Below are 24,592 nucleotides of genomic sequence, written 5' to 3'. Positions count from 1 at the left end.
TGAAACCCAGCAGTTTGTGATAGGCTGAAACTCACAAACTAGCATTTCTTTCTTTTTTTTTTTTTTTTCTGAGACAGAGTCTTGCTCTGTTGCCCAGGCTAGAGTGCCATGGCGTCAGCCTAGCTCACAGCAACCTCAAACTCCTGGGTTCAAGTGATCCTCCTGCCTCAGCCTCCCAAGTAGCTGGGACTACAGGCATCCGCCACCATGCCCAGCTAATTTTTTCTATATATATTTTTAGTTGTCCATATAACTTATTTCTATTTTTAGTAGAGATGGGGCCTTGCTCTTGCTCAGGCTGGTCTCGAACTCCTGAGCTCAAACGATCCACCCACCTCGGCCTCCCAGAGTGCTAAGATTACAGGCATGAGCCACCACGCCCTGCCAAACTAGCATTTCTTAACTACTGTGCTACAAAAATCTATCAATCTGTCTACTAGACTCACAGAATTTTACTCTTGCTCCATCTCCAATCTTTTCTCTACACTACAATCGGGGCCATTTTATCAAAATGAAAGTTTGCTAGTCACAAACATAGCACATGTTTAAAATGTTTCAGTGACTTCTGAACGTTGGGGGTGGAGAGAGGATCCCTTTGGGTTCTGTGAGTCCAGCCTCATCTTGCTTCAGTCTACCTTCTCATTCAACATGTGGTTTCTTCAGCCTAGAATGCTCTTTGTTTCATCCTTCATATTTTCACAACTAACTTTGCCTACCTAATCATATTTCAGTTCAAGTCCCACTTCACTGACTCCCACAGACTATGTTATTTCTTTATTACACATTCATAACTCCCTGTGTTTTTCACATTTCTTTATGAATACCTATCAACACCCCACTGGATCCAAGAGCAGGAACAGGATTTTTTTGTTGTTGGTTCTTGTGGACTATAGGTTTCATGAGAGCAGGAATTTCTCTATTTTGCTCACTACTCTTGTATCTTCAGATCCTAGACAAGTGCCTGGCACATAGAAGATACAAATAAATATGATTGAATGAATAAGTGATTAAACAAGAGAAACCACAGAAAGCCTCAACAGACAAATCTAAAATAGTAGAATCTAACTCATTTTACATAAAAAATGAACCAAGCCCAATAAACTAAAGTAGCTTGTTTAACGTCACAAAAGGTGTCTGTGGCAAAGCTGGCATTCCTTATTCTCTTGCTGTTAAGCACGCACACCAGAATCTAAGATAAGACATGCGTCGTACTCTGATTTTTTTTCAGCCTTGCTTGCCTAGAAGGGACAATCCACATTGTTTTAACACGTTCTGGGCTAGTCAGTTTTTCTTCACGTTTCAAAAAGGACCAATCCCAGTATGCAAAGCAAACAATGAGTTAACGGTCTCTTAGAAACCACACGTCCCGGCATGCCATGCTCCCGAGCAATCTCGGAAGTGGGTACGAGAGACGCCGTTGCATTCTGGGAATTGTAGTCTCTCGGGACCGGCCCCGCCTCCTGTGCAGCCCTGGCGGTCTGTGTGTGGAGAAAATCGTGCAGGGTGGATTAGCAGGGCCCGCGCCCTCGAGAGCGGTGCCGCCCTACAACCTTCGCCCGCAGCCCCGCTGGCCGGCTCCGCCCCTTCTCGAATCTTTTCCACAGCCCAAAATGGCGGCCGAGGTGGATTTTGGCGACTTTGAGCTGTTCGAGGCGTTTGACCACCCGGAGGAGTCGATTCCAAAGCCCGTTCACACCCGCTTCAAGGACGACGACGACGACGAGGCGGACGAGAACGGGGCCGCGGACGCAGAGCTGCGGGAGCGGCTCCGGCAATGCGAGGAAACCATCGAACAGCTCCGCGCCGAGAATATCCTTCCTGCTCGCTGGGCCCTGTCACCCGGGCGTGGGGCCGGGACAGCGCCCGGCGTGGGCGGAAATTCCAAGAGGGCAAAGAATTCGAAGTAATTTCTCGCGTCCCGCTGGTGGGCTGAGAATCTAGGGTTCGGGTTGTGCAAGCTGCCTTGGGGCCTCGGCGCAAACCTTCATTTCTGGAAATCCGCGTCCTGACTGTATGCACTCCTCCTGCCCTCCCCCGCCAGGTTCCGTTTTTAAGGGTTATTGTAGACTGGCCACCACTTCTCTTCCTCTCTTTGGGGTCATCTCATTTCATATTTTGCAGCCAAGCTCAAGTTCATACAGTCAGTCGTGTTAAGAGACGCCAGACAGATACTTAGACCTTGGATCAGTTTTTTATGGCGGGGGAAAAAGCTGGTGGTCCTAGGATGCAGAGTTGGGAGCCTGAAGGAGTCGGGGTGTGCAAAGAGAAATGGCTAATTGCTTGGTTGAAATTGGGGATTAAGTTGAGAGTTCTTCCACTTTGAGCCTAGCTTCTGTGGTGAAGATACATTGCAACGCTCTGGGGAAAACGCGCCAAATAAGTTTCTGTTTGGCTTGAGTTACATGATTGCAGTTTTTTCTGGATTTGCTAGTATGTTTATTTACATTCTTAGGGTTTTTAAAACTATATATACGGATAATTTTGGTTCGGGTAGTTTTCCTTTTAAAACTTGTAAAGAGCCCTGAAAGTGGTTGGTATGTCAGCTTTTAAGGTTTTTGAAGTCGGATTTTTTTTTTTAACATGTTGCCTTTTTCCTCGACATTTTGGTTATGAAAATTTTCAAAATACAACAAAGTTAAAAGGATTGTACAGTAAATATCCATAGATTCCATCCCAGATTCCTGTTAACTACTTGTTGTACTGCATTTTCTTTATCATATATCACGATCCTTTGACTTGGAAATTTTTCTTCATTAGCTGTTGAAACTTGACAAGGACATCATTGTTTGAAAAATGTTTTCGGTTCAGTTTGTTTCTTTTGAACTGAAAGATCGTGTCTTAAAGTATATGTTCTAAGGGATGAAAACCATAATAATTTTTAGGTCCCAATGCCTAGCTCTGCAACAAAACAGGAGCTTAGCAAGTGTGTCATCCTCAAAGTATTCATGAGTCTTTTACGTTTGTAACATTCTTTTTTTTTTTTTTAAATGCTTTTGTTACTGGCTTTAGCAAAGATGTTAGAAGTGGTTTTAAAAAAAATTTAAGACAGGCATTTTCCCACGTTTGTAACATTCTGATACCAAAAGTGAGAGGAGTAGTAGTTGAATTTTATGATCTTCATGATTCTGTTTAATGAGGGCTAACGTTCCTTAACAAGTAATAACATCAGGAACTTAAAAGAAAATTGAACATTCTGACTCGACCAAGGTATGAGATACTGAAAATATACCGTAGTTGTCTTTTGTTATTTATCCTCATATTAACATTTAATCATAGATTCTTTGTGAAAAGCATGTAGGATTTTTGTGTCATTTTTATTTGTTCAACATATTCTGAAGAGATCAGAGTAATGGCCCTTTATTCTGAATTTGTGGGGGTAAAATCTGGATTCTCATAACTGCATTAAACTTTTAAGCTCACTTATTGGGTGAAAATATTTGTGAAGTAGAATCCAGAAAATTTTGACTTAATGATCAGAACAGGCACGTTGTCAACCCAGCTGTTCCTATTTAACAAACATTTCTAGAAAGTAAGGATTAAGATTACATTGTTACTCTAGCTGAAGATTTACTTACACCATTAAAATGTGTTCATAAAGAGAAACAATGCAAGATATAGCATTTTAGAAAAAGGAAAAAGTTAATGTTCCTTTGGAAAAAGTACAATGAGTAGATTTGCATTTGGGCATCTGACTGTAACAAATTAAATGCTGATATCTCATAATATAAATTTATTTAACAGGTCACTAAATCTAGATATTTGTTAAAGTACAGATTTGTTATGTGAAATGGTAATTTAAGCTTTCAGAATTTGAGGGTGCCATGATGTAGTTTCACATGTACTTTTTTGTCTCTGGTACCAGCTGGAATAAGTCAGATGCACTGGTGACTAAAAGTTTAAATTTTAGAATTTAGAAGTATTTCAGAATAACTTCCCCATTCCGTACTCTCCTTCCTCTGTGTGAGCACACTTTGGGTATCTATACTCATTTTTAGTTAGATATTAAATGTATATGTATTAATGTATAACTAGGATTCCTCATAAAATTCATAATTTTTTATATGTTAAAGATATTTAGATAATTAGACATTTTCTAATGGAGTTGATCATTTGAACATTAAGTATTTATCTTAAAAGGGGTAATAATTACCTAGTTCAAATGATTTCAGCATTCTAGGGTTTGCCAGTTTATAAGAAGGAAGCAATTGGTATCATGAAAAAAGAATAAATTATTATTTTTTTAGAATCAATGCACTCTATATCATCAGACTGATAAAGCATTCTACAGAAAACCAAGGAAGAAGGAGATATATTCTTAATTAGATAAAATTTGTGCCCTCATGTCTCTTGGTTTAGTCTTTATTTTTGAAACTGTCATAATCAGAAGTTTCTCCTCTTTTTAATCAGTAAACATTATGGGGTTTGTGTGTGTCTGTGTTTTTAACTAAGAAAAGGTTTAAACATACAGAAAGTGGAAAGAATAGTATAATTACTGTTACCCATATTTTCCCCCCTTAGATTTAACAATATTTTTATCATATTGCCTTCTAATCTCATGCACAAATTTCACCCCAAATATTTCAGCTTTTCTTTCTCTTCTTCTAAGACAGGGTCTCTTGTCGCCTAGGCTGGAGTGCAGTGTCGCAATCATAGCTCCCTGCGGCCTTGAACTCCTCGACTCAAGTGATCCTCCTGCTTAGCTTCCAAGTATCTGGGACTACAGGCACTCACCACCACACACCACTAATTTTTAAATTTTTTATAGATCTGGGGTCTTGCTATGTTTGCCCATGCTGGTCACAAAAGCCTGTATCTTTTTTTTTTTTTTTTTTGGTAACTTTTTTTTGAAACAAGATTCTTACTCTGTTGCCCAGGCTAGAGTGCCGTGGGGTCAGCCCAGCTCACAGTAACCTCAAACTCCTGGGCTCAAGCAATCCTTCTGCCTCAGCCTCCCGAATAGCTGGGACTACAGGCATGTGCCACCATGCCCGGCTAATTTTTTCTATATATTTTTAGCTGTCCAGATCATTTCTTTCTATTTTTTAGTAGAGACGGATCTCGCTCTTGCTCAGGCTGGTCTCGAACTCCTGACCTCAGTGATCCTCCCACCTCGGCCTCCCAGAGTGCTAGGATTACAGGCATGAGCCACCGCGCCTGGCCTGTATTTTTAAAAATAAAGACTTATTTCATGCATAACCACAACACCATGATCACAACTAATAACTGGCATGATTTCCTTAATAACATCCCTTACTCAGTCCATATTCAAATTTCTCCAGCTGAGTGTATTTACAGCTGGTTGCTCAAACTAGACTCCAACCAAGGACCATGCAAGTTGTATGTGGCTCTTAAAAACATGTATTTTTACAACTTGAAGTTTGTCCAAATTAAAACAAGTTTCTGAACTTTTTCATATTTCAATTTTATTTCTTTACTTGATATGAATAATTCTAAATAGAAACTGATTTATTTTACATGCTGTAAGGTAGAGGAATATGAGGAAGGTGAGAGAGGAAGAATCAGAGATACAGCTGGTCCCAGGGCACTGAAGGGACATATTACAGATTTCCAGGCTGCATTCTAGTTCTTTTTTTGGCAGTATTCGCAAGTCAAATCCAGGAATAGTATACTTATATATATCTCTGCTTTAGAATCTTGGATTTGAGATATTTAGTGCAATGTGCTTTACCCTTCAAGAGTCAATCCATTTATTTATAAGTGTTTCATTTTCCTATATACTTCTGAGCCAAATTCACTCAGATTCTTTTAGAAATATATTCTTGTAACCTGCTGGTTTATCCAGTCCTTCCTCCCCTGCTCCCACTCCATCTTTAAAGAAACTAGGCATTAGGTAGAGCAGCTTTTTCATTGAGAACTGAAAGATTAACTGTAGTTCTTAATTTTTTGTGAAGCAGTTCTTAAAATACTGGCCAGACTTGGTGGCTCATGCCTGTAATCCCAGCACTTTGGGAGGCTGAGGCAGGAGGATTGTTTGAGGCCAGGAGTTCAAGACTAGCCTGGCAACAAAGCAAGATGGTGTCTCTACCAAGTATTAAAAAATAAGCTGGGCTTGGTGGCGCACACCTGTAATCCCAGCTTCTCGGGAGGCTGAGGCAGGAGGAGTACCTGAGTCCAGGAGCTTGAGGTTGCAGTGAGCTGTGATCATGCCACTGCACTCCAGCCTGGGCAACAGAGTGAGATCTCTTTTCTAAAAACATATTTTTAGATATGTACACACCCACATATACACATACATATTAATGTTAAATAAGAGATACCTTTGTATAAAACCATTAAAGTACATAGAATTGATAGAAGCTTAGATTTTTCTTGAGAAGACTGTCGTTCTTCGTTCATGGTCTTATTTGTAAAATATATGATCTGTGGTACTTAAGAATTATAAAAGGTCTGTATTATAAAGCAAGTTTTACTTTATTGTCTTCTAAGAATACGTTTTAATTCTGTTTTAGTGGAATATTGGTGAACAATACTAAGTTAGATGGACCTTTATTACAGATTCTATTTATGAACAATGCTATTTCAAAGTAAGTAATTTTTTCCCTTTCCTAAATATAATGAATTAATATGTTTATGAAACAGTGTCTTTTACAATTATGCTGTTTTCATTTGTACTTACCTTTATTCTTAAAATGCTCTTCGAGTTTAAGTGTATGGAATCATGATTAAGAGTAAGGACATTGGGGTCGTATAGACCTGAATTTGATTCTGGACTGCTGGGGAGGTCACGGAACTTTTCTGTATCATTAGTTTCTTCACTGGATAACAGGGTACTATTAGTAACTACCTTTTAGGTAGCTAAATAAGCACCTGTAAGAGCCCAATAAATAGCTTCTAGTAAAAATAACCACTACCACCATAACAATGATAATAATGTTAACCATGTTCTCTCCACATCAGGCAACGGATTCCATGTTGGCTGTCTTCGAAGCCTACCCACATGATTGTTTTTTTTAATAACAAAATTAGACTTTTGCAAGCTATCTAGCATGCTTAGGTTTAGGGTGATTCTGTGCATTCCTACAGTGCTTGCTAAAGTGTTCTGAAATGGTTTGAGGCCTTGCCCTATCCCTCAGAGCATAATCATAGACATTTCAGACAATTGCTTGCCCCGTCCCAAGACACTTAAACATATTGTTATCTTATGTGCTGACCAGGGTCAAGAAGGTAGTGGGAATGGTGCCAGGCCCATAACCTACTTTATTTCAGCTGAAGTGGAACCCAAGGCTCTGGGGGTGGGGCAGCTGGGTGGTGAATGCAGCAGCAGAAAAGAGCTGGGCACTACTGGGCTCTACACTATTGTGTCTTGTCCCTCCTCCCCATAGATGTGATATCTGCTCTAGCTCATGACAGTCTGATTGCTGCACCATTCACCTGGCATTTTCACCTATAGAAACCTTAGAATCTCCTAGCTAGAAGAGACATGAAAAATCATCAAGTCTGTGAAAAGGAAGCTGTGTCTGAGACATTGTGGCTGCCCAATTGCAGTCTAAGAAGACCTGAGCTCCTTTGACACCTGAACTGAGCCCTACAGAATATTTGATGAGCTTGATTCTTGACCTGGAGAGATATAGAGAAAGTAGACCTCAGTAGTTTTTCTTAGATTGTGTTTTGCTTTTATTTTTTTTAGTTTCATATTTATACTGGTGTTTCCTTCTATGTGCATAAAGAGTCTCTGGGAGGAGGATGTGGAAGAACTGAATACATTGACTTTCTGTTGCAGAAGTAGGTGGCTAAGAGTCAGGGTAGGAAGGGAGCTTTTCATTATGTAACCCTTTTACTTCTTTTGGATTTTGGACCATTTACATTAGTATCTATTCAAAAATTAAGTACATAAAATTTACAAATAAAATCCATTTTTTGCACAACTGTTTAGCGACTGTTATGCCAAACACTGTGTTACATTATCATAATCATTTCATTAACTTGGCAACAATGTGTATCTTTCCTTTAGGAATAGTTTCCTGAGTGTTACAAAGAGTCAGTGATTTGATAAACCTCTGAAAAAAGAAGTAACAAAATTTACACATGACATCTTATAATGATGCATACGACTTCAGTCTATTAAATGTTTTACTCTGTCTGGGTTCTGACCATTTTGTCCTCTTATACAGGCAATATCATCAAGAAATAGAGGAATTTGTATCAAATTTAGTAAAAAGATTTGAGGAACAGCAGAAAAATGATGTGGAAAAGACTTCCTTTAATCTTTTGCCCCAGGTATTTCAAATTTAAGAGACTTTAAGATTAGTAGATTATGCTTTTCACTGCCAATTAGTAGGCCACAATAATCCTTTTGAATCAAAACTAAAATGATTGTAAGATTGTTCACCTCACTTCCGCCCCTTGGCTTTCCTCTCCAAAGTCTGACCAGTGCTGCCACGTGGCGTTCCTTTGGATTGTGGCTCCTTTGGTATCAGGGGAGTCACATTCAGACCTGGCTACACTCAAAATTGAAGCTTTTCTATTTCCTAACTTGGACACATGGTTTTGAGCAGAAAATTAATTTTAGGCCAGAAAAAAAATCTAAATTTCTGGAATTTATAAAAGACAGATTCTTTTTATCTAAAACTAACAGGAATGTGCTATCCTTTCCCCCCCTACTTGTTTAAAAAAAATCAATAGTGTGCCCAAAGAAATCTGAGAAATTTCACTATGTGAGTATTAGAGCATGAGTTTATGTTTTAAAAAAATCATAATCATTATTGGGCTTTTTATCTAAATTAAAAATTAAGGTAAGTAAGAATCTCTCAAATAAGCTGTTTATCCTGAGGGTTTGGAAAATGGGAGTGTTCTGATTAATTAAATTTTTTATTGCCTTTAGTTTTTATGTCTCCTATATAATTTTTAAAGATTCAAGAAACAAAATACATTTAACAATAAAAATCACACTGAATATTGTTTTTGATTCAAGGAACTCTTCAGAATTTTGTAGTAGCTTGAGGTCTGTGAGGGTTATATTATCAGTATTGACCAGTAATCTAAAATTGTATATTTTTTAAATCTTCCTGGTTATATGATTTCAAGATAAAGTCTACCTTACCAGTTTAAGTATTGAAAGTTCCGTAATTAACATTAACACAAAAGTCATAGTGCATGCTAATGCATCAGAAGAAGCTCTCTCTTTATATCTTCAATTTTCCCATGTGAAATTTCCTTTATAACATTCTTAGCTTAACTTCTAAACTTATCCTAATTATGACAATGATAAATCCAAAATTTTATATACCTCAATGGTGTGTATTAGAAAATAAAAGGAAAGTGTGTTCAGATTCCTGAGATTTGAAATTTAAAATTGTGAAAACATTGGTTACCCTTTGTAATGTGTGTTTTTCTTTGTATTAGCCATCCAGTATTGTGCTAGAAGACGATCATAAAGTAGAAGAATCTGGTGCCATTAAAAACAACAAGGAAGCTTTCAGTGTAAGTTTGGACATTTTAGTTTTGAGTTCTGCAGATATACGTTTCCTATCCTTTGTCAACTGGGTGGCATTTAAATGATAAAGTGGTATAATCATATGTCTTCAATTGATCACATTCTTCTGTTATAAATAACGGTGTAAACTTTAGCCTCTGAATGTTATAGTTTGCCTTTTAGTAACTATTGCATTGTGATCTGGGGGCACAATAGACTTACTTCGGAGGACTTTGTTTTTGTCCTGACTAACCTCTTTGTTTACGTTCAAGAACGTGGGTGAGGATGTAGAAAGCATGCTTGTTGAATGTACAGATGGCTGAAGCTGAGAGGGATGATCGCTAATACAACAGATGGCAAATTTGAAATTTAAAATGTTGACAGACTCATATGGTGGGTGAAAAATAGAAGAAACCTGAGAAGGATGGCCTACCTTTAGTCCAACAGCCTTTCAATACCTATGCAAAATCCAGTACTGTCGATACAGGGTAATGGACCGGGCGCTTTGGCTCACACCTATAAACCCAGCACTTTGGGAGGCTGAGGGGAGAGGATCACTTGAGCTCAGGAGTTCAAGGTTGCAGTGAGCTATGATTGCCCCACTGCACTCCAACCTGGGCAACAGAGCAAGATCCTGTCTCTTAAAAAAAACATACACACACATAAGGTAGTGGTATGATTTTGCAGCTTATAATTTTTTTGAAAAAGATACAATCCTGGATTCTATAAAAAGAAAGACTGGTTTTCACATTTATAGGGTGTTATAATCCATACTTCATTGACACACCACAATTTTAAAGACATGGGGCTGCTGGGGTGATGGAGAGCCCACAAACCGTATTGAAAAGATTTACCAGGGATGTCACATCTCTGCAAATAGGATAAAGGCTGTTATTTGGAAAAAGTATCATTTAAAGTCACCCTTTAAAGTGTCAAGTGGCAGAATTAGGGCTAGTGGTTGAATTGAGAATACGGGCGTACATTTCAACTCAACTTTTAGAAAGCCAAAATTTCTATCAAATGTTAAAAATAAAGTGGTACATCTCATTTAAAAAGTGAATTCTGTTAGTGAGGCATGGTGGCATATGCCTGTAGTCCCAGCTACTGGGGAGGCTGAAGCAGGAGGATTGCTTGCTTCTCAGCCCATGAGTTTGAGATTATAGTGAGCTATGATTCTGTCACTGCACTCCAGCCTGGGTGACAGAGCAAGACCCTCTCTCTTTAAAAGAAATAAAGTGAATTCCATGTTACTGGATTCAAATAAAGACTGAGATGCTCAATAGGGCACTTTAAAGAATGATTTCTGGGCCAGTGCAGTGGCTCACGCCTGTAATCCTAGCACTCTGGGAGGCCGAGGAGAGAGGGTCGCTTGAGGTCAGGAGTTGCCTGAGCGGGAGTGAGACCCTGTCTCTACAAGAAATAGAAATCTTAGCCAAGTGTGGTGGTGCGTGCCTATGGTCCCAGCTACCCAGAAGACTGAGGCAGGAGGGTCACTTGAGCCCAGAAGCTGGAGGTTGCAATGAGCTATGATGATAACCACTACATTCTAGCCTGGGCTACAGAGCAAAACTGTCTCAAAAAAAAAAAAAAAACAACAACAACAAAAGAATGAATGATTTCTGTATTTGAACCAGGTAACTTCATTTCCCTTCTAATTCAAAGGTTCTGATATTTCAAGTAGCAGCTACCTAGAAATTGGGAATTTCATGTGTTTATTCATTTAGGCCTTTAACAAATACTAATAAATATTTGCTGAATGCTGCTTTGTGCCAAGGACCATTCTCGGTTCCAGACACACAGCAGTGAAAAAAAGGGCAGAGTCCCAGCTCTCATTGAATTACATTCTGGTGGGAGAAGGTGGTACTCTGACGAAAAATAAAGCAGCGTAAGAGTTAGAATAACCATGGGGAAGGTGGTTTGTGTAGTGACAGCCTGTTACTGACAGCCTATCTGTACCAAGACCTGGATGAATTAAGGGAGTGAGCTGAGGGTGCAGTTTGAGCGAAGAGTACTCCTGGCAGTAGAAGGTGCTGGTATTTAAGTTCTGAGCTCATTACAGATAATACTCATGAAGGTGCTATTATATTCCCATTTTATAGATGAGGAAACAAATACGGAAAGCTAAGTAACTTGCCAGTGAGCTAGTAAGTAACAAAGTTAGGGTTTTAAATGAGATCTTCAGAGTCCAGAGTGTACGATCTGAATCCTTATATTGCTTCATAGACCATAATGAGGACTTTGGATTTTATTCTGAGTAAGATGAGAGGCCACTGGAGGGTTTTAAGTAGAAATGTGAGATGATACAATTGAATTTTTAGAAGAACCATGTTCTGTGTGGAACATGGTCTGTAGCTGGTTACGTGTAGAAAGTACAGCTGATGAAATGCGTGGATGGATTGGCTGTAGAATATGAGAGCAAGAGAGGTGTCAGAATGACTCAGGTTTTTGGCCTGAGCAACTGGAATGTCGCTGTGTTTTTTTTCTGTGATGGGGAAGACTGGAGGAGGAGCAGGTTCGGAGAGGGCTAGGAATCCAGTACAGTCTTAAATGGATGAGTTTGAGATGCCACCTACATGTCCAGGAAGAGCTGTCAAGTTGGCACTTGCATATTCGAGACGAGTTTAGGAGGGGTCAGACTGACCTTTGGGAGTTGTGAGCATGTAAATTACATTGCATGCCGTGGGTCTGGGTGAAGCACCTAGAGAGGGAACGTAGAGAGGAGGACCAAGGACTGAGCCCAGGCCACTCCAGTATGTAGAGGATGGAGAGAGGAGAAGGATCTAACAACGAAGACCAAAGTTCGGTCAGCAAGGAAGGGAGAGAACCGAGAGAATGGTGTCCTGACAGGCAAGGCAGGAAGGTGTTTCTAGGAGGAAGGAAGAGTCAGCTGTGTCGGTTGTTGCTGATAGGTTGAGTTAGATGCAGACCAAGAACTGTCCATTGAATTTGGCTGCGTGGAGGTCCTTGGGGAGCTCCGTTGTCAAGTAGCTTAGTGCGGTGATTCGGACAGATAGGAACAGAAGCATTGCTGGAAATGTTCCAGAGAGAATGGCAGTGTCATTTTAAAAAGTGGGAAATATGTTCTAGATTAAAAGAAACTAAAAAGATATAACATCTAAATGCAACATATGAACCTTAATCAAATCCTAGCTTAGGTTAAAAAAAAAGGCTATAAAAGACATTTTGGGGACAGTGGGGAAAACTGAATGTACGTTGGATATAGATGGTACCAGGGAGTTATTCATTAATTTTCTTAGGTGCAACAGTGGTATTTTTGGCTAGTAGGAAAATATTCTTAGAAGGCTTATACTGAAATACTTAGGGATGAAGTGTTGTGATGTCTGCAACTGACTCACAAAGTACGTGTGTGGGCGTGTGTGTGTGTGTGTGTGTGTGTGTGTAAAGAGAGAGACATGAACACAAAAATGTCAGCCTATTAGCAATTGTTGAATCTAGGTAAAGGCTACAAGGCTATTCATTGTACCATTTTTTCAATTGAGCTGTATGGAATTTTTTCGGAAAATTGGAGGGAACAGAAAAGAGTGAATGGGAAGAAAGGAAATGGAGGAAAGGCAATAAATAGAGGGTCTGAGGGTCCTGCTGCAAAAAGAAGCAATGAATTGATGGGGCATTAGAGGGAAATATGAGAGTGAAGGTTTTCATTTTTTGTTTGAATTCTAGAGAGAGTGCAGCTGATAGTAATGATCCAATACAGAGGAAGAACTCAGTGGTCTAGGAGAGAGGGGAATTCAAAGATGTAGTTTTTACTTATACATCAAAATCTGGCTCCTTTAACTAGGGAGTTGATTATTATTTCTGTTAATTTTGTCCAAAAATAAATTGTTAAAACAGTTAATCATAGTCTTACATTATTTAATGTCTTTTTTTTCCTGCTTAAATAGCAATATTTTTTGACTTGTTTTCTGCAGGTTGTAGGAAGTGTCCTGTATTTTACTAATTTTTGCCTTGATAAATTGGGGCAACCGCTACTAAATGAAAACCCTCAGCTTACCGAAGGATGGGAAATACCCAAGTATCCTACATAGTGAATGAAGATCTTTTATGCATCTTGCCAATAAGTTCACCTTTTAAAAAATTTCCAAATTTTGCAGACTATGATAACTATTCCTTAATAAAACTCACTAAAGGTACCAGCAAGTCTTCAGCCACATTGTTTCTCTAGAAGGGCAAGAAATACAAGTAAAGGCAAAAAGGTTTGTGTGGGGAGTTGTTTTATTCTTTTTTTTTTTTTAAACCAAAACCATAAACTCTTTTAGCTTGAAAAGTTAATATTCGTTATTGCTGGTTTACTATAAAGTACAGATTGAGCTAGAATTTCAATGTATGGACATACATTAAATGTTTAAATTGATCATCTGTTTCTTGGAATTCATTGGTTCACACCTAATATGCCTGGGTGGGTGGAAAGGTATAATTGTTGCTGTCTGTTTGATTGGTGTCTTATAACCATCTGCCTTCTTTCCACGTTACCTAACTGAAATGTGATAATCTGTTTGCCTCAATTCTTCTGTTATTAACCACTGAAAAAACTCAAAAGAGGTAACAGATTAGTCAGGAACAGAATGGTTCTTGGTTAAAAGACTCTGCACAGTACTAGTTGTTTAAATGCCTAAGTACAGGAGATGTGCGTGTACTTACTGCAGGTGTTAGTGATCTGTGATCTACTTGCTTTCTTGTCTCTGATGCATTTTGCTGTCATAGAATTTTATTGATTTGCTTTCATATTTTTATTTACATTATCAAAATCTTTGTTTTTTGACCAAATAGGCCAAAGCCTCACTGTTTCAATTGTGGTTCTGAAGAACATCAAATGAAAGATTGCCCAATGGTAAATTTTTCTCATATTAAAAAGTCTTTGAACAAGAGCTTTCTGTTTTCAGCACATTTATGCCATAGTGTGACATGAGGAAACTTCTTTTATTGCCTTCCTGTAGCTCTCTAATTTGAAATCTTTTCAAATTTGTGCTTACACTTTAAGACATTAAATGTTAAAAAAATAATTTATTACAGTACTGTCTGTATTTGAAGTGAATGAAACATAAGAGTTAATTTTTAGACAGTTTATTCTAAAAACTGGATTTTATGTTATGATAATACTGAGGTAGTAAGAAATTAATGTGACTTCTCTTCTCTTCTTTGCTTATTTTTCTAAAATATCCATCTTCTTTTAAACCTGTTCTTGATGCATTAAAACTAAAATAATCTGCTTGACTTAAAAAGTGGTTATTTTTACTTAATTTGTGAAATATTTCTAAGTTGCTTGATCCCATTCTTTCAAACATATGATTTAGCCTCGGAATGCCGCTCGAATAAGTGAAAAGAGAAAAGAGTATATGGATGCCTGCGGTGAGGCAAACAGTCAGAATTTTCAGCAGCGATATCATGCTGAAGAAGTAGAAGAAAGATTTGGAAGATTCAAGCCAGGAGTTATTAGGTACTCCTGTCATTTTACCATAGAATGTCGTTTTTATTTCTCCAGTGTTTGGAACATTCTGTGTATCTTCAGAGTAATTATCAAGATGTAAGTGTACTCTAGCAAGGCCCTAGGTAACATACATTAATTCATTCAAAAACATTTATTGAGGCCGGGCGTGGTGGCTCACGCCTGTAATCCTAGCACTCTGGGAGGCCGAGGCGGGAGGATCGCTCGAGGTCAGGAGTTCGAGACCAGCCTGAGCAAAAGCGAGACCCCATCTCTACTAAAAATAGAAAGATATTATCTGGCCAACTGAAAATATATATAGAAAAAATAAGCTGGGCATGGTGGTGCATGCCTGTAGTCCCAGGTACTCGGGAGTCTGAGGCAGTAGGATCGCTTAAGCCCAGGAGTTTGAGGTTGCTGTGAGCTAGGCTGACGCTATGGCACTCTAGCCCAGGCAACAGAGTGAGACTCTGTCTCAAAAGAAAAAAAACCAAACATTTATTGAAATCTTAACTCTGTATCTGTTAGGCACCATGCTACATGCTATATAATGTAAGACAGAAATGTGAAATATCAGGACATTATATGTTTTCATGCATACAAGAATTCAGTATTTTTCTTCCTCTTTTATTTTTACTTAGTGAGGAACTTCAAGATGCACTGGGTGTGACGGACAAGAGTCTCCCCCCTTTCATCTATCGGATGCGCCAGTTAGGGTACCCACCAGGGTGGCTGAAAGAGGCTGAATTGGAGAATTCAGGTCTTGCACTCTATGATGGAAAAGGTATAGTATGTTAAGTTGGAGGCGTCAGCTGAAGTGTTATCTTTTTTTTTTTTTAATTAAAGAAAAGAATCACAACAAAATGTGATGGGAGTGGTAGGCTTATTTAATATGTGCTAACTGAAAAACAGGATGTTTTCTTTGTTTTACAAGGAAGGGACTAAAACTTTAGTGAGTCTGTAGAATTATCAGATTGTTATCTATACTTGCTCAGTGACCATCCAGGCCAAAGTATCAACTCTCCACTTTCCAGCCAGTCTTCATAAGCCCTTACCTTTCTCAGTGATGGTGATAGACAGATCCATCACTGCCAAGAAACCTGTAACATGTAGCATACAGAAATCATCTATTAGTCTAGAACTCCTCTCCTAGGTATCTACCCTGGAAAGATATTCACACTTGTGTACAAGGAAATGTATGTATTCAAGGATGCATACATTGTAGCATTGAATATGACAGTGAAAAATTAAAAACAACATTAAGTTCCTGAAGGGAGGAATGATTACATAAACTGGTAGTTCCAAGCTGTGGACTCCCTGCAGCATATGAAGAGTGGAATAAATCCATATGAATTAACATGGCAAAATCTTTGTGCAATACTGAATTTAAAAAAGCAGGTTTCTGGATAACTTACACATTATGGTGCCATTGATCTTAAATTAAAAAGAACCCACATGGATGAGACAATGCTATGTGTTCTTTGAGAACATATCTATGTAAAAAGTATTGCTAAAAGGTTTTAACCAAGAACCATCTAGATTCTAGGGTTTATACTCAGAGATCTTCCCTGGCCATCTTACCTAAATATGTCTCTCCCTAATCTCACCCACCTGTCCTGCCAGTCTTTATCACTGCACCCTGCTCATTTCCTTCAAACCCTATCACAATCTCTATGCGTTTATTTTATGTATTCCTGTTTTATTTGAATATTATCTATTTTCCCAACTAGATATTAAGCTTCATAATTGTTAAAACCGTGCCTATTTTATTCACCAGTATATCCCCCAGCATGTAGCACAATGCCTGGCATGAAGTAGATATTAAATTTTTTTTTTTTTTTTTTTAATAAAAAAGGGTCTTGGCTGGGCTCAGTGGCTCATGCCCATAAGCCCAGCACTTTGGGAGGCCAAGCCAGGAGGATCACTTGAGGCTAGGAGTTCAGGACAAGCCTGAGCAACATAGTGAGACCTCATCTCTATAAAAAGTAGAAAAATTAGCCAGGTGTGACCTCATGTACCTGTGGTCCCAGCTACTCAGGAGGCTGAGGCAGGAGGATCCTTTGAGCCTAGGAGTTTGAGGTTGCTGTGAGCTAGGCTGACGCCACAGCACTCTAGCCCAACTGACAGAACAAGACTGTCTCAAAAAATAGAAAAATTCTTCATTGATACATAGCAAACTCAATTCAACAGTGGTTACCCTGGGAAAGGAAAGAGGATTGAGCAAAAGGTTTTAGTTTTATCTCTGACACCCTGAATGTTTGGTGGGGTTTTGTTGGTAGGATTTTTTGTTTGTTTGTTTGGAGAGTCGCTCTATAGCCCAGGCTAGAGTGCAGTGGTGTCATCATAGCTCACTGCAACCTCAAACTCCTGGGCTCAAGCGATCCTCCTGCCTCAGCCTCTCAAGTAGGTGGGACTACAAGCATGTGCCACCACTCCTGGCTAATTTTTCTATTTTTGGTAGACAGGGTCTCACTCTTGTTCAGGATCTGGTCTTGAGCTCCTGAGCTCAAGCGATCCTCCCACCTCAGCCTCCCAGAGTGCTAGAATTACAGGCGATAGCCACTGAGCCCAGCCTAAGTATTTATTTTTATCAAAATGATGTGTCCACATTGTTTAAATTAAAGCCATTCTCAGATTAATTCTGTTGCTATGAGTATAAACACTTTCCAGATGTACTTTTAGTCTGGGGAGAGGTGTGTATTGACATCTAGCAATATTAACATTTTTGATGGTCTATAATAGATGGTGCTGATGGGGAAACAGAAGTTGGAGAAGTACAACAGAATAAAACTGTCACTTATGATCTCTCGAAATTGGTAAACTATCCAGGTTTTAATATATCTACTCCCAGAGGAATTCCAGATGTAAGTATATTGGGGTTTTTTTACTCTTGCAAGATTATTCAAAGTGTTAACTTATGAAGCAGTTATTGTTACATAAAGAAGTAAATTTGTTACTTATATCTTTAACTTTTTAATTTCCTTTGTTGACTAGAATCAAGTGAAATCTTGTATTCATCAAAATCACAGTCTTTTCTGGTTTCAGGCCCTAAGCAAAGGAGCTAAAATATATTGATTAGATTCTATAAATCTAAAACTATTCTGAAATTAAAAGATTTATTTAAATATGGATGGTTGTGAGGCAGTATTATAAACTTTACAGAATTACTTGGGAAATAAATTTGTGTCTATAATACATCTAGGTATGCTATGACTCATTTTTCCATTCTTTCTTGCCTTTTTCCCCCCTCAAAATAAAATTTCTCATTCTGTACATGAATGGTTTTTCCAAGTACACTTTTCTAATTTTCATCTTATGTTTCAAGATCCAACAATTAACTATTGTGTTGTTGCTTTAATAAAAACTATTCTTAGGACCTGGACAACAGGGAAGAAGCCAAAGATTGGAATTTAGAATATAGTAAACAAAGTGATGAATCACACAAAATAGTGTGTAATTCATTAAGGGCTAAATTGCATGATACAAACCCTCTGGGCTTCTGGAAGTGGGTCCAAGTACTGGTCTATATCAGAATCCCCTGGGGGCACTCATTAGAAATGCATGTTCTTTTTTTCTTTTTCTTTTTCTTTTTCTTTCCTTTTTTTTTTTTTTTGAGACAGGGTCTCACTCTGCTGCCAGGGCTAGAGTGCAGTGGCATGATCATGGCTCACTGCAACCCCAACCTCCTGGGCTCAAGTGGTCCCCCTACCTCAGCCTCTTGAGTAGCGGGGGCTACAGGCACATGCCATCATGCTGGCTAATTTTTAAATTTCTTGTAGAGATGAAGTCTCACTGTATTGCTCAGGCTGATCTTGAACTCCTGGCCTCAAGTGATCCTCCCACCTTGGTCCCCAAAGTGCTGGGATTGTAGGCTTGAGCCACCTCGCCCAGCCAGAAATGCGCATTGTTTAGTCCCAGCCTTAGACTTAACTGACTCAGTGGACTCTGTAATCTGTATGTTTCACTAGAGCTCAGAGTGATTCTTTCTGAGAACCACTATTGAATGTGCTATTGGAGATAAAAGAGAAACAATGATGTTGGACCTTGAAAATCAATACTGTATTTGGAAAGAGAAAGAACAGAAGGTAGAAAATTCAGCGTAAGTGTGTTAGGAGAAGTTAGCAGTGCCTGGGCATGACGGGAGAGAGGCTAGAGCCAGGGAGGCCCAAAAGCAGTTGTTACTGCCTACAACTTCTTGCAGTAGATAGAACCCTTTTTAGCCAAGCATTATGTCAAGTAGTCTTTTAGTATTAAGTCCTAATTATTTTGCAGGTAGGTTTTTTCCCCTTTAAACACACCATTATTTTCTTTAATTTCTAGTGAGGAAAAGTCACATAAGAAGCAGGAATGTAATTTGAAACCTCCACTCTACCTCCTTTGAGCAAAATTTCAAAACATGACATTTTCTAAATACATGTTTATTCTTTCTCTTTTCATCATTAGGAATGGAGGATGTTTGGTTCCATACCAATGCAAGCATGTCAGCAGAAGGATGTGTTTGCCAGTTTCCTCAATTCTAACTTCCAAGCGGTAAATAGATTTTAAGGGTCTGGTCTATATAAAAATTTGTTGTGTATGTCTGTGAGATTTGTGATTCATTAGCATCTTGTTACCTTTTCTTGCTTTATTATCTGATGAATCAAAAGGAAAACTAGCTAAATTCACCACTTACCTAGACTAAGCTTCAGATTGTTTTTCTATATCATTTAAGTGAAGGGATGGAGTTCCTTGTGTACCCCATCTAACTTGTGTTTGGTTTGATTTCTCCTTTAGCCGAGTGTGAGGTCCAGCAGCAAGAGGTCTTCCTCTCAGTCCAGCCCGGGCAGTCCAAAGAAGCAGAAGAAGGAAGGCAGCTCGGCAGCCTCCCCCACTGACATGGAGCTCGACTCAGGTGGGTTTCACCCTGTGGCTTTGATTTCATCGAGGACGTAGAAGGAATTTGTGTGCTCCTGAGTTCTGTAAGAAAGGGGAGGCTCCTTTATGAGACTGACTAGGTGGTAAATCTCTCTTTGATCCTTGGAGACCAGAGCATCACCACTGTCATTCAGAGAAAAGCTGAATTGGGGCCGGGCATGGTGGCGTGTGCCTGTAGTGCCAGATACTTGGGAGACAGAGGTAGGGGAATCCCCTGAGCTCAGGCATTCAAGGTTACAGTGAGCTGTGATCACACCACTGCACTCTAGCCTGGGTGATAGAGCAAAATCTTGTCTCTAAAAAAGAAAAAGAAAAAATACATAAAGATGTCAGCAATATAAGTTGCCCTATATTTGAGTATGAACCCCCCCCCATTTCAAATTCCTAGGGAGAACTTAAAGGTCATGGATTAAATCCCCTTAGAGTTCAAAGGAATTAAAGTCCAAAATCAAATTATTTTGCACAAGTGACTTCAGAATCAAAGTCCTCAAATTACTTTCCCAGATTTTTTACTCTGCATAGTGTCGGCCTCAGGGGTTCTGGATGCCTGGGCAGAGTTCACAGCCTGGGCTTCCAGCACCTACAGCCCTCAGTCTCCAGTCTCACTTTTAACAAGGCCAGAGAGTACATAGGAAACAAAATTATCCCAGCCTTTGCCACTTACCTATGAAATTTTAAAAACAGGCAATTCCTGAAAACCCTGTGGTCATTGTCTCAGACAAAATTATGTTCCCAGAGTCGTGCACTTCTCAGTGTTATCAAAGACCATAGCCAAGACTCAGTGCTTTCTGAGTGAGGGCAAAAATTTGCTTTCAGTCTCTCGAGGATGCTGGTCAGTTAGTACTAGTGTCTGTCTCCACCGCCTGAGAACCTAAAGTCAGGTGAAATCTCTCAATAAGTGAATTTGGGTCTTGTGCGCTTATTATAAAACACTGTGGGAGGGATCCGCCTGTGCATGTATAATCATTTAAGTTTGGGGATTTGTGGTGGTAGCACCACTGTCACCAGATCGACACTCTTCTGTGCAGGCATTTTCACCCCTGTGCTGAGGGCTCTTCTATGTCTTTTTAGGGAATTGCTGAAGCCTGAGAAACCTACCTTCTAGGGGAAGTGTCTCTCTCTTTCTTTCTCTCATACCAACCTGAGCCCATATGGTGAGGAGAGACTCTTGATCCTATGGCCAGAGCCTAAGGTTCCAACTTGAGTGCCTCCGCATTCCTTGCTTGCTCGCAATCCAAAACGGAATGTAGGACAGTAGATCTAGCACTTGTCTTACTAACCCTGCTTTAATTAGAACCTTGCTAGCTCTATAATGCAGGCAGAACCTTTTTTTGCATGAGTTCTCTGTGGTGCAAACAGAACCTTTGCAGAACAAAGGTTATTTGTAAGGGCCTGACAGGACTCATTTCTATACCATCCAGACTTTGTCTCAGCCACGCCTCCTGGCAGATGCTGGGCCCTCACCTTTGCAGTCTGGGCCTCAGCTCACTGGGTCGCCCCTGCCCTGCAGTCTGTAGTGGAGTCTTGCTCACTGAGCCTCTGCTGGCATCTGTGGAGGCTTCTACCTGCCTGCACACAGCTGCTAAGTATAGCTCAAGGTCCTGAGGCCACTTGCAAAAGGCCCTCTGGGCCCAACCATCAGCAAAGGCACTGGTTTTGTTTACAGGCCCTCTGCCTCCTTAGAGATGGCCACACTTACAAATAAAGTCACCACGAGACATAATCACCTGCTGAGGACAAAGGACCATGTGGCCAGAGGTTCCTTGCCCAATCCACAGACTTAAAAGATGGGCCAGTGTGAGTCTCCACAAGGTGCTAGGATCAGAACACTGTGGCCACACCCAGAGTCCCAAGGCCTCAAGCCTCACATGTCCTCATGTGTTCTTCCACCAAAAGCCTCTCCAGGTATCTCTTCACCCCTGATCAGTCCTCCTGTTATTATTAATACTTCTCAGTGCTGCCTGCCAACACACTAAATGTCAGGCTCTCTGACGGTGTTAATAGCAGTCCCTCTCCTTCCTCGATTCTGAACTGCTAAGTGATCACACAGCGTAACAGGTCAAATTTTCAAGGCCAGCGTTTAGCTCTGCTTAGCGAAAGGCCAAGCGGGCCTGCCGGCTCAACCAGGCTGCCTTCTTAGCACCCAGTCAGTGGCCCTACATCAAGCCCTTCCTACCCTTGTGCCACTGCAACGCCCCGCCCAGCGTCTTCCTGCCCTGCAGGGCCCAGCTCCGCAAGGAGTGGCAGTGGAATGACCTCTCTGGGCGGCTCCCTCCCACGGAGAAGAGACATTGGGCCAGTCTAATTTTCGCTTTCTTCTGGAAAGTTTTATTAGTAGCGTATAATTTGTGTGTTAAAAGTGGAGTGGATTCCATGTCGCAGACCTGTGAGTGTACCGATTCAGTGTGGAATTGTGAAATACAGCTGAGTTCAAATAATTTTAGTAAAACCCAGTGCCATCACAACTGCTGAAGTAGCTCACCTTTCTGATTGCAGATATGGAGGCAGCTCATAGTTCTCGGAGCAGCGAAACGTTTCAGTTTCAGCCGCCACTACCTCCTGGCACTCCCCCTCCGCCCGTCTTCATTCCTCCGCTCCCCAAGGGCACCCCGCCGCTGACTCCCAGTGACTCACCCCAGCCCAGGACAGCAGCCCCGGCTGTGGACGAGGACGCGCTGACTCTAGAGGAACTTGAAGAGCAGCAGAGGCGGATATGGGCGGCTCTGGAGCAGGCGGAGAGCATGAACAGCGATTCTGACATTCCTGTGGACACACCTTTAACTGGGAATTCTGTTGCCTCGTCACCTTCTCCAAACGAGCTAGACCTCCCTGTCCCGGAGGAAAAAGAATCTGAAAAGCAGGTGGTGCTGGACGAGCCTGAGGCACCAGACACTTGTACAAAGAAACCGGAAGTTGAACATTCCCCAGGTCCCGATGCTGAGGCTGCAGCGCTCTGCCAGAAGGAAAGTGAAGAGTCTGCTCGGGTAGACACTAAAGGTGCTCCTCTTGATCATGGCAGTGTTGTATCAAACTGTGACATTAGGAATGGAGGTGGCCAGAAGCTCTTTCACCCAGACACTACTCCTTCAGTGGCCACTAAAATTCACAGCCCTATCCCTGACATGAGCAAATTTGCAACGGGAATAACGCCATTTGAATTTGAGAATATGGCAGAATCTACTGGCATGTACCTCAGGATAAGAAGCTTGTTAAAGAACTCACCCCGAAACCAGCAGAAAAATAAAAAGGCTTCTGAATAACTGCTTGGCATAGCACCAGGAGCTATATGATCTATAACTTTGTCTTCTGTTAATTAGTACTAAGTGGACAGATGAAATTGTTTTCCTATTTGTCCCTCCCATGTTTAAAATGCTACCCAAGGTTTAATTGTGTTCTGAAGTCAAGCCTATTTTAAAGAATGGGAAGACTGGGCTCACTAGTTTACAATATTTTATTCTCACTGACAAAAAGTTGGGTGGGGGGGCAAATGTAAGTTTGAGCTGGTTTAGAGATAGTTTGTTAAGGTTTATACTATTTTTGGATTGTGAGTGTCCGTCAAGAGTGGTTTTTATCTGTCTTTTGTACATTGTTTTCCCTTTCTACATTTTGCTAATTATCCTGTATATAAGTTTAATATATCACTTTTTAAAAGAAAAAATTCTAACCATTTTAAATTCATATTTCAACTCGGACAACCAAATGAGAAAAATCAGGGATGAACAGCTTTATCCATTTGGGGTATTTTTATAAGTGATTTACATGCATCAATTTTAATAACACTTTTACTTTTTTGTAACTTCATTCTGCATATAAACTTGCTATACAGGTATGTTCATCTTTGTGTACAGAGGTTTAATAAATTAGTTTTCATATATATAATCTAAGACTTTGAATACAAAAAAGTGATTCACAGTTTAACCTTTTAAGTGTGGAGATGAATTATGTGGTTGCAAAATTTAGTGGTAGCAAAGGAAACAATTATATGAAATTGCAAGTTTGTTTTTGGTGGATTTCAGCTTTAAATATAGAAACAGCAGACTCTTAAAGCAATTATTTTGAAAAAAAATGGAGGGCAGCTAGCCTTTGTACAAAAATAATTTTCTAAATTTGGACCCTAAGATTATTAATAGTTAAAAATTTTAAAGTAGACAAGCAAATTGCTTTTAATTGTCAAATATATAAGATAGAGCTGAAACTATGGTTTTTGTCTTTATGTGGAATGCCCTTACATTTTTATACTTAGTTAAGTTCATGAAAAGAAATGTTTAGATGATCTTGAATTACTAGTCTTAGGTAGTGCTATCCTGCTCTCAGGCCAACAGAGGGAGCAAAACAGAACCATTCTGGATTTACTTTTCATTTCTGAGAACTCGAGGAATCAAATTTACTGTTCTATAAACAATAAAGGGAATGAAAATTATACAAACAGGGTGAGGGAGAATTTATTTTTAAGGCCCTCACAGACTGTGCTAGAAATAGAATAAATACTTTTGGCTTTTTTTCCTCTAAGTACATAATAAAAGCAGTCCTTTATGGTAGTTTGCACAGTGCTTTTACATACGTTATCTGAGTCAACATTTCTATCAGGCAAATACTTAAGGAAAAAAATAAGGAAAGGGAGGCAGAGAGAGGTTAAAGAGACTTGTCACCATTCAAGAGGTGGTTCTCAAGAGGCCAGTCTTCAACTAAAGACTATTCCCTAAATCATAGTCTAAATGCCCCTTTAATTATTGCATTGTTGGCGTCATCTGTCTATACCAGAAACCACCTTGACAGTTACCTTTTTAGCACCTACCAGATAT

At 39.8% G+C, this 24,592-nt stretch overlaps 1 protein-coding gene and 1 non-coding gene across 3 annotated transcripts; both read left to right on the top strand.

Moving 5' to 3' along the window:
* Positions 1–1,411: 1,411 nt before the first annotated feature.
* Positions 1,412–23,664, top strand: ZCCHC8 (zinc finger CCHC-type containing 8). Of its 2 annotated transcripts, XM_045534914.1 has the most exons (14): positions 1,412–1,809; positions 3,165–3,207; positions 6,471–6,545; positions 8,133–8,238; positions 9,364–9,441; positions 13,363–13,466; positions 13,582–13,647; positions 14,222–14,282; positions 14,746–14,888; positions 15,518–15,660; positions 17,619–17,740; positions 19,320–19,406; positions 19,650–19,767; positions 22,287–23,664. In XM_045534914.1, exons 1-14 carry the CDS (start codon positions 1,611–1,613, stop codon positions 23,048–23,050), a joined length of 2,109 nt encoding a protein of 702 aa, XP_045390870.1. In that variant the 5' UTR covers positions 1,412–1,610; the 3' UTR covers positions 23,051–23,664. The 2 variants fall into 2 exon arrangements, with proteins under 2 accessions (XP_045390870.1, XP_045390871.1); XM_045534915.1 differs by lacking the exons at positions 1,412–1,809; positions 3,165–3,207; positions 6,471–6,545; ... (1 more) ...; positions 13,363–13,466; positions 13,582–13,647 and having other exon boundaries at positions 9,368–9,441.
* On the top strand, positions 6,992–7,122 carry LOC123626327. Its single transcript, XR_006730812.1, has one exon. It is a non-coding gene; the product is annotated as a small nucleolar RNA SNORA9 (small nucleolar RNA).
* Positions 23,665–24,592: the final 928 nt, after the last annotated feature.

Source organism: Lemur catta, chromosome 21 (assembly GCF_020740605.2).
Source record: "Lemur catta isolate mLemCat1 chromosome 21, mLemCat1.pri, whole genome shotgun sequence".
Classification (NCBI taxonomy): Eukaryota; Metazoa; Chordata; class Mammalia; order Primates; family Lemuridae; genus Lemur; species Lemur catta.
The sequence above is the reverse complement of the archived record's forward strand: the minus strand, read 5'-3'. Positions and strand labels throughout refer to the sequence as shown.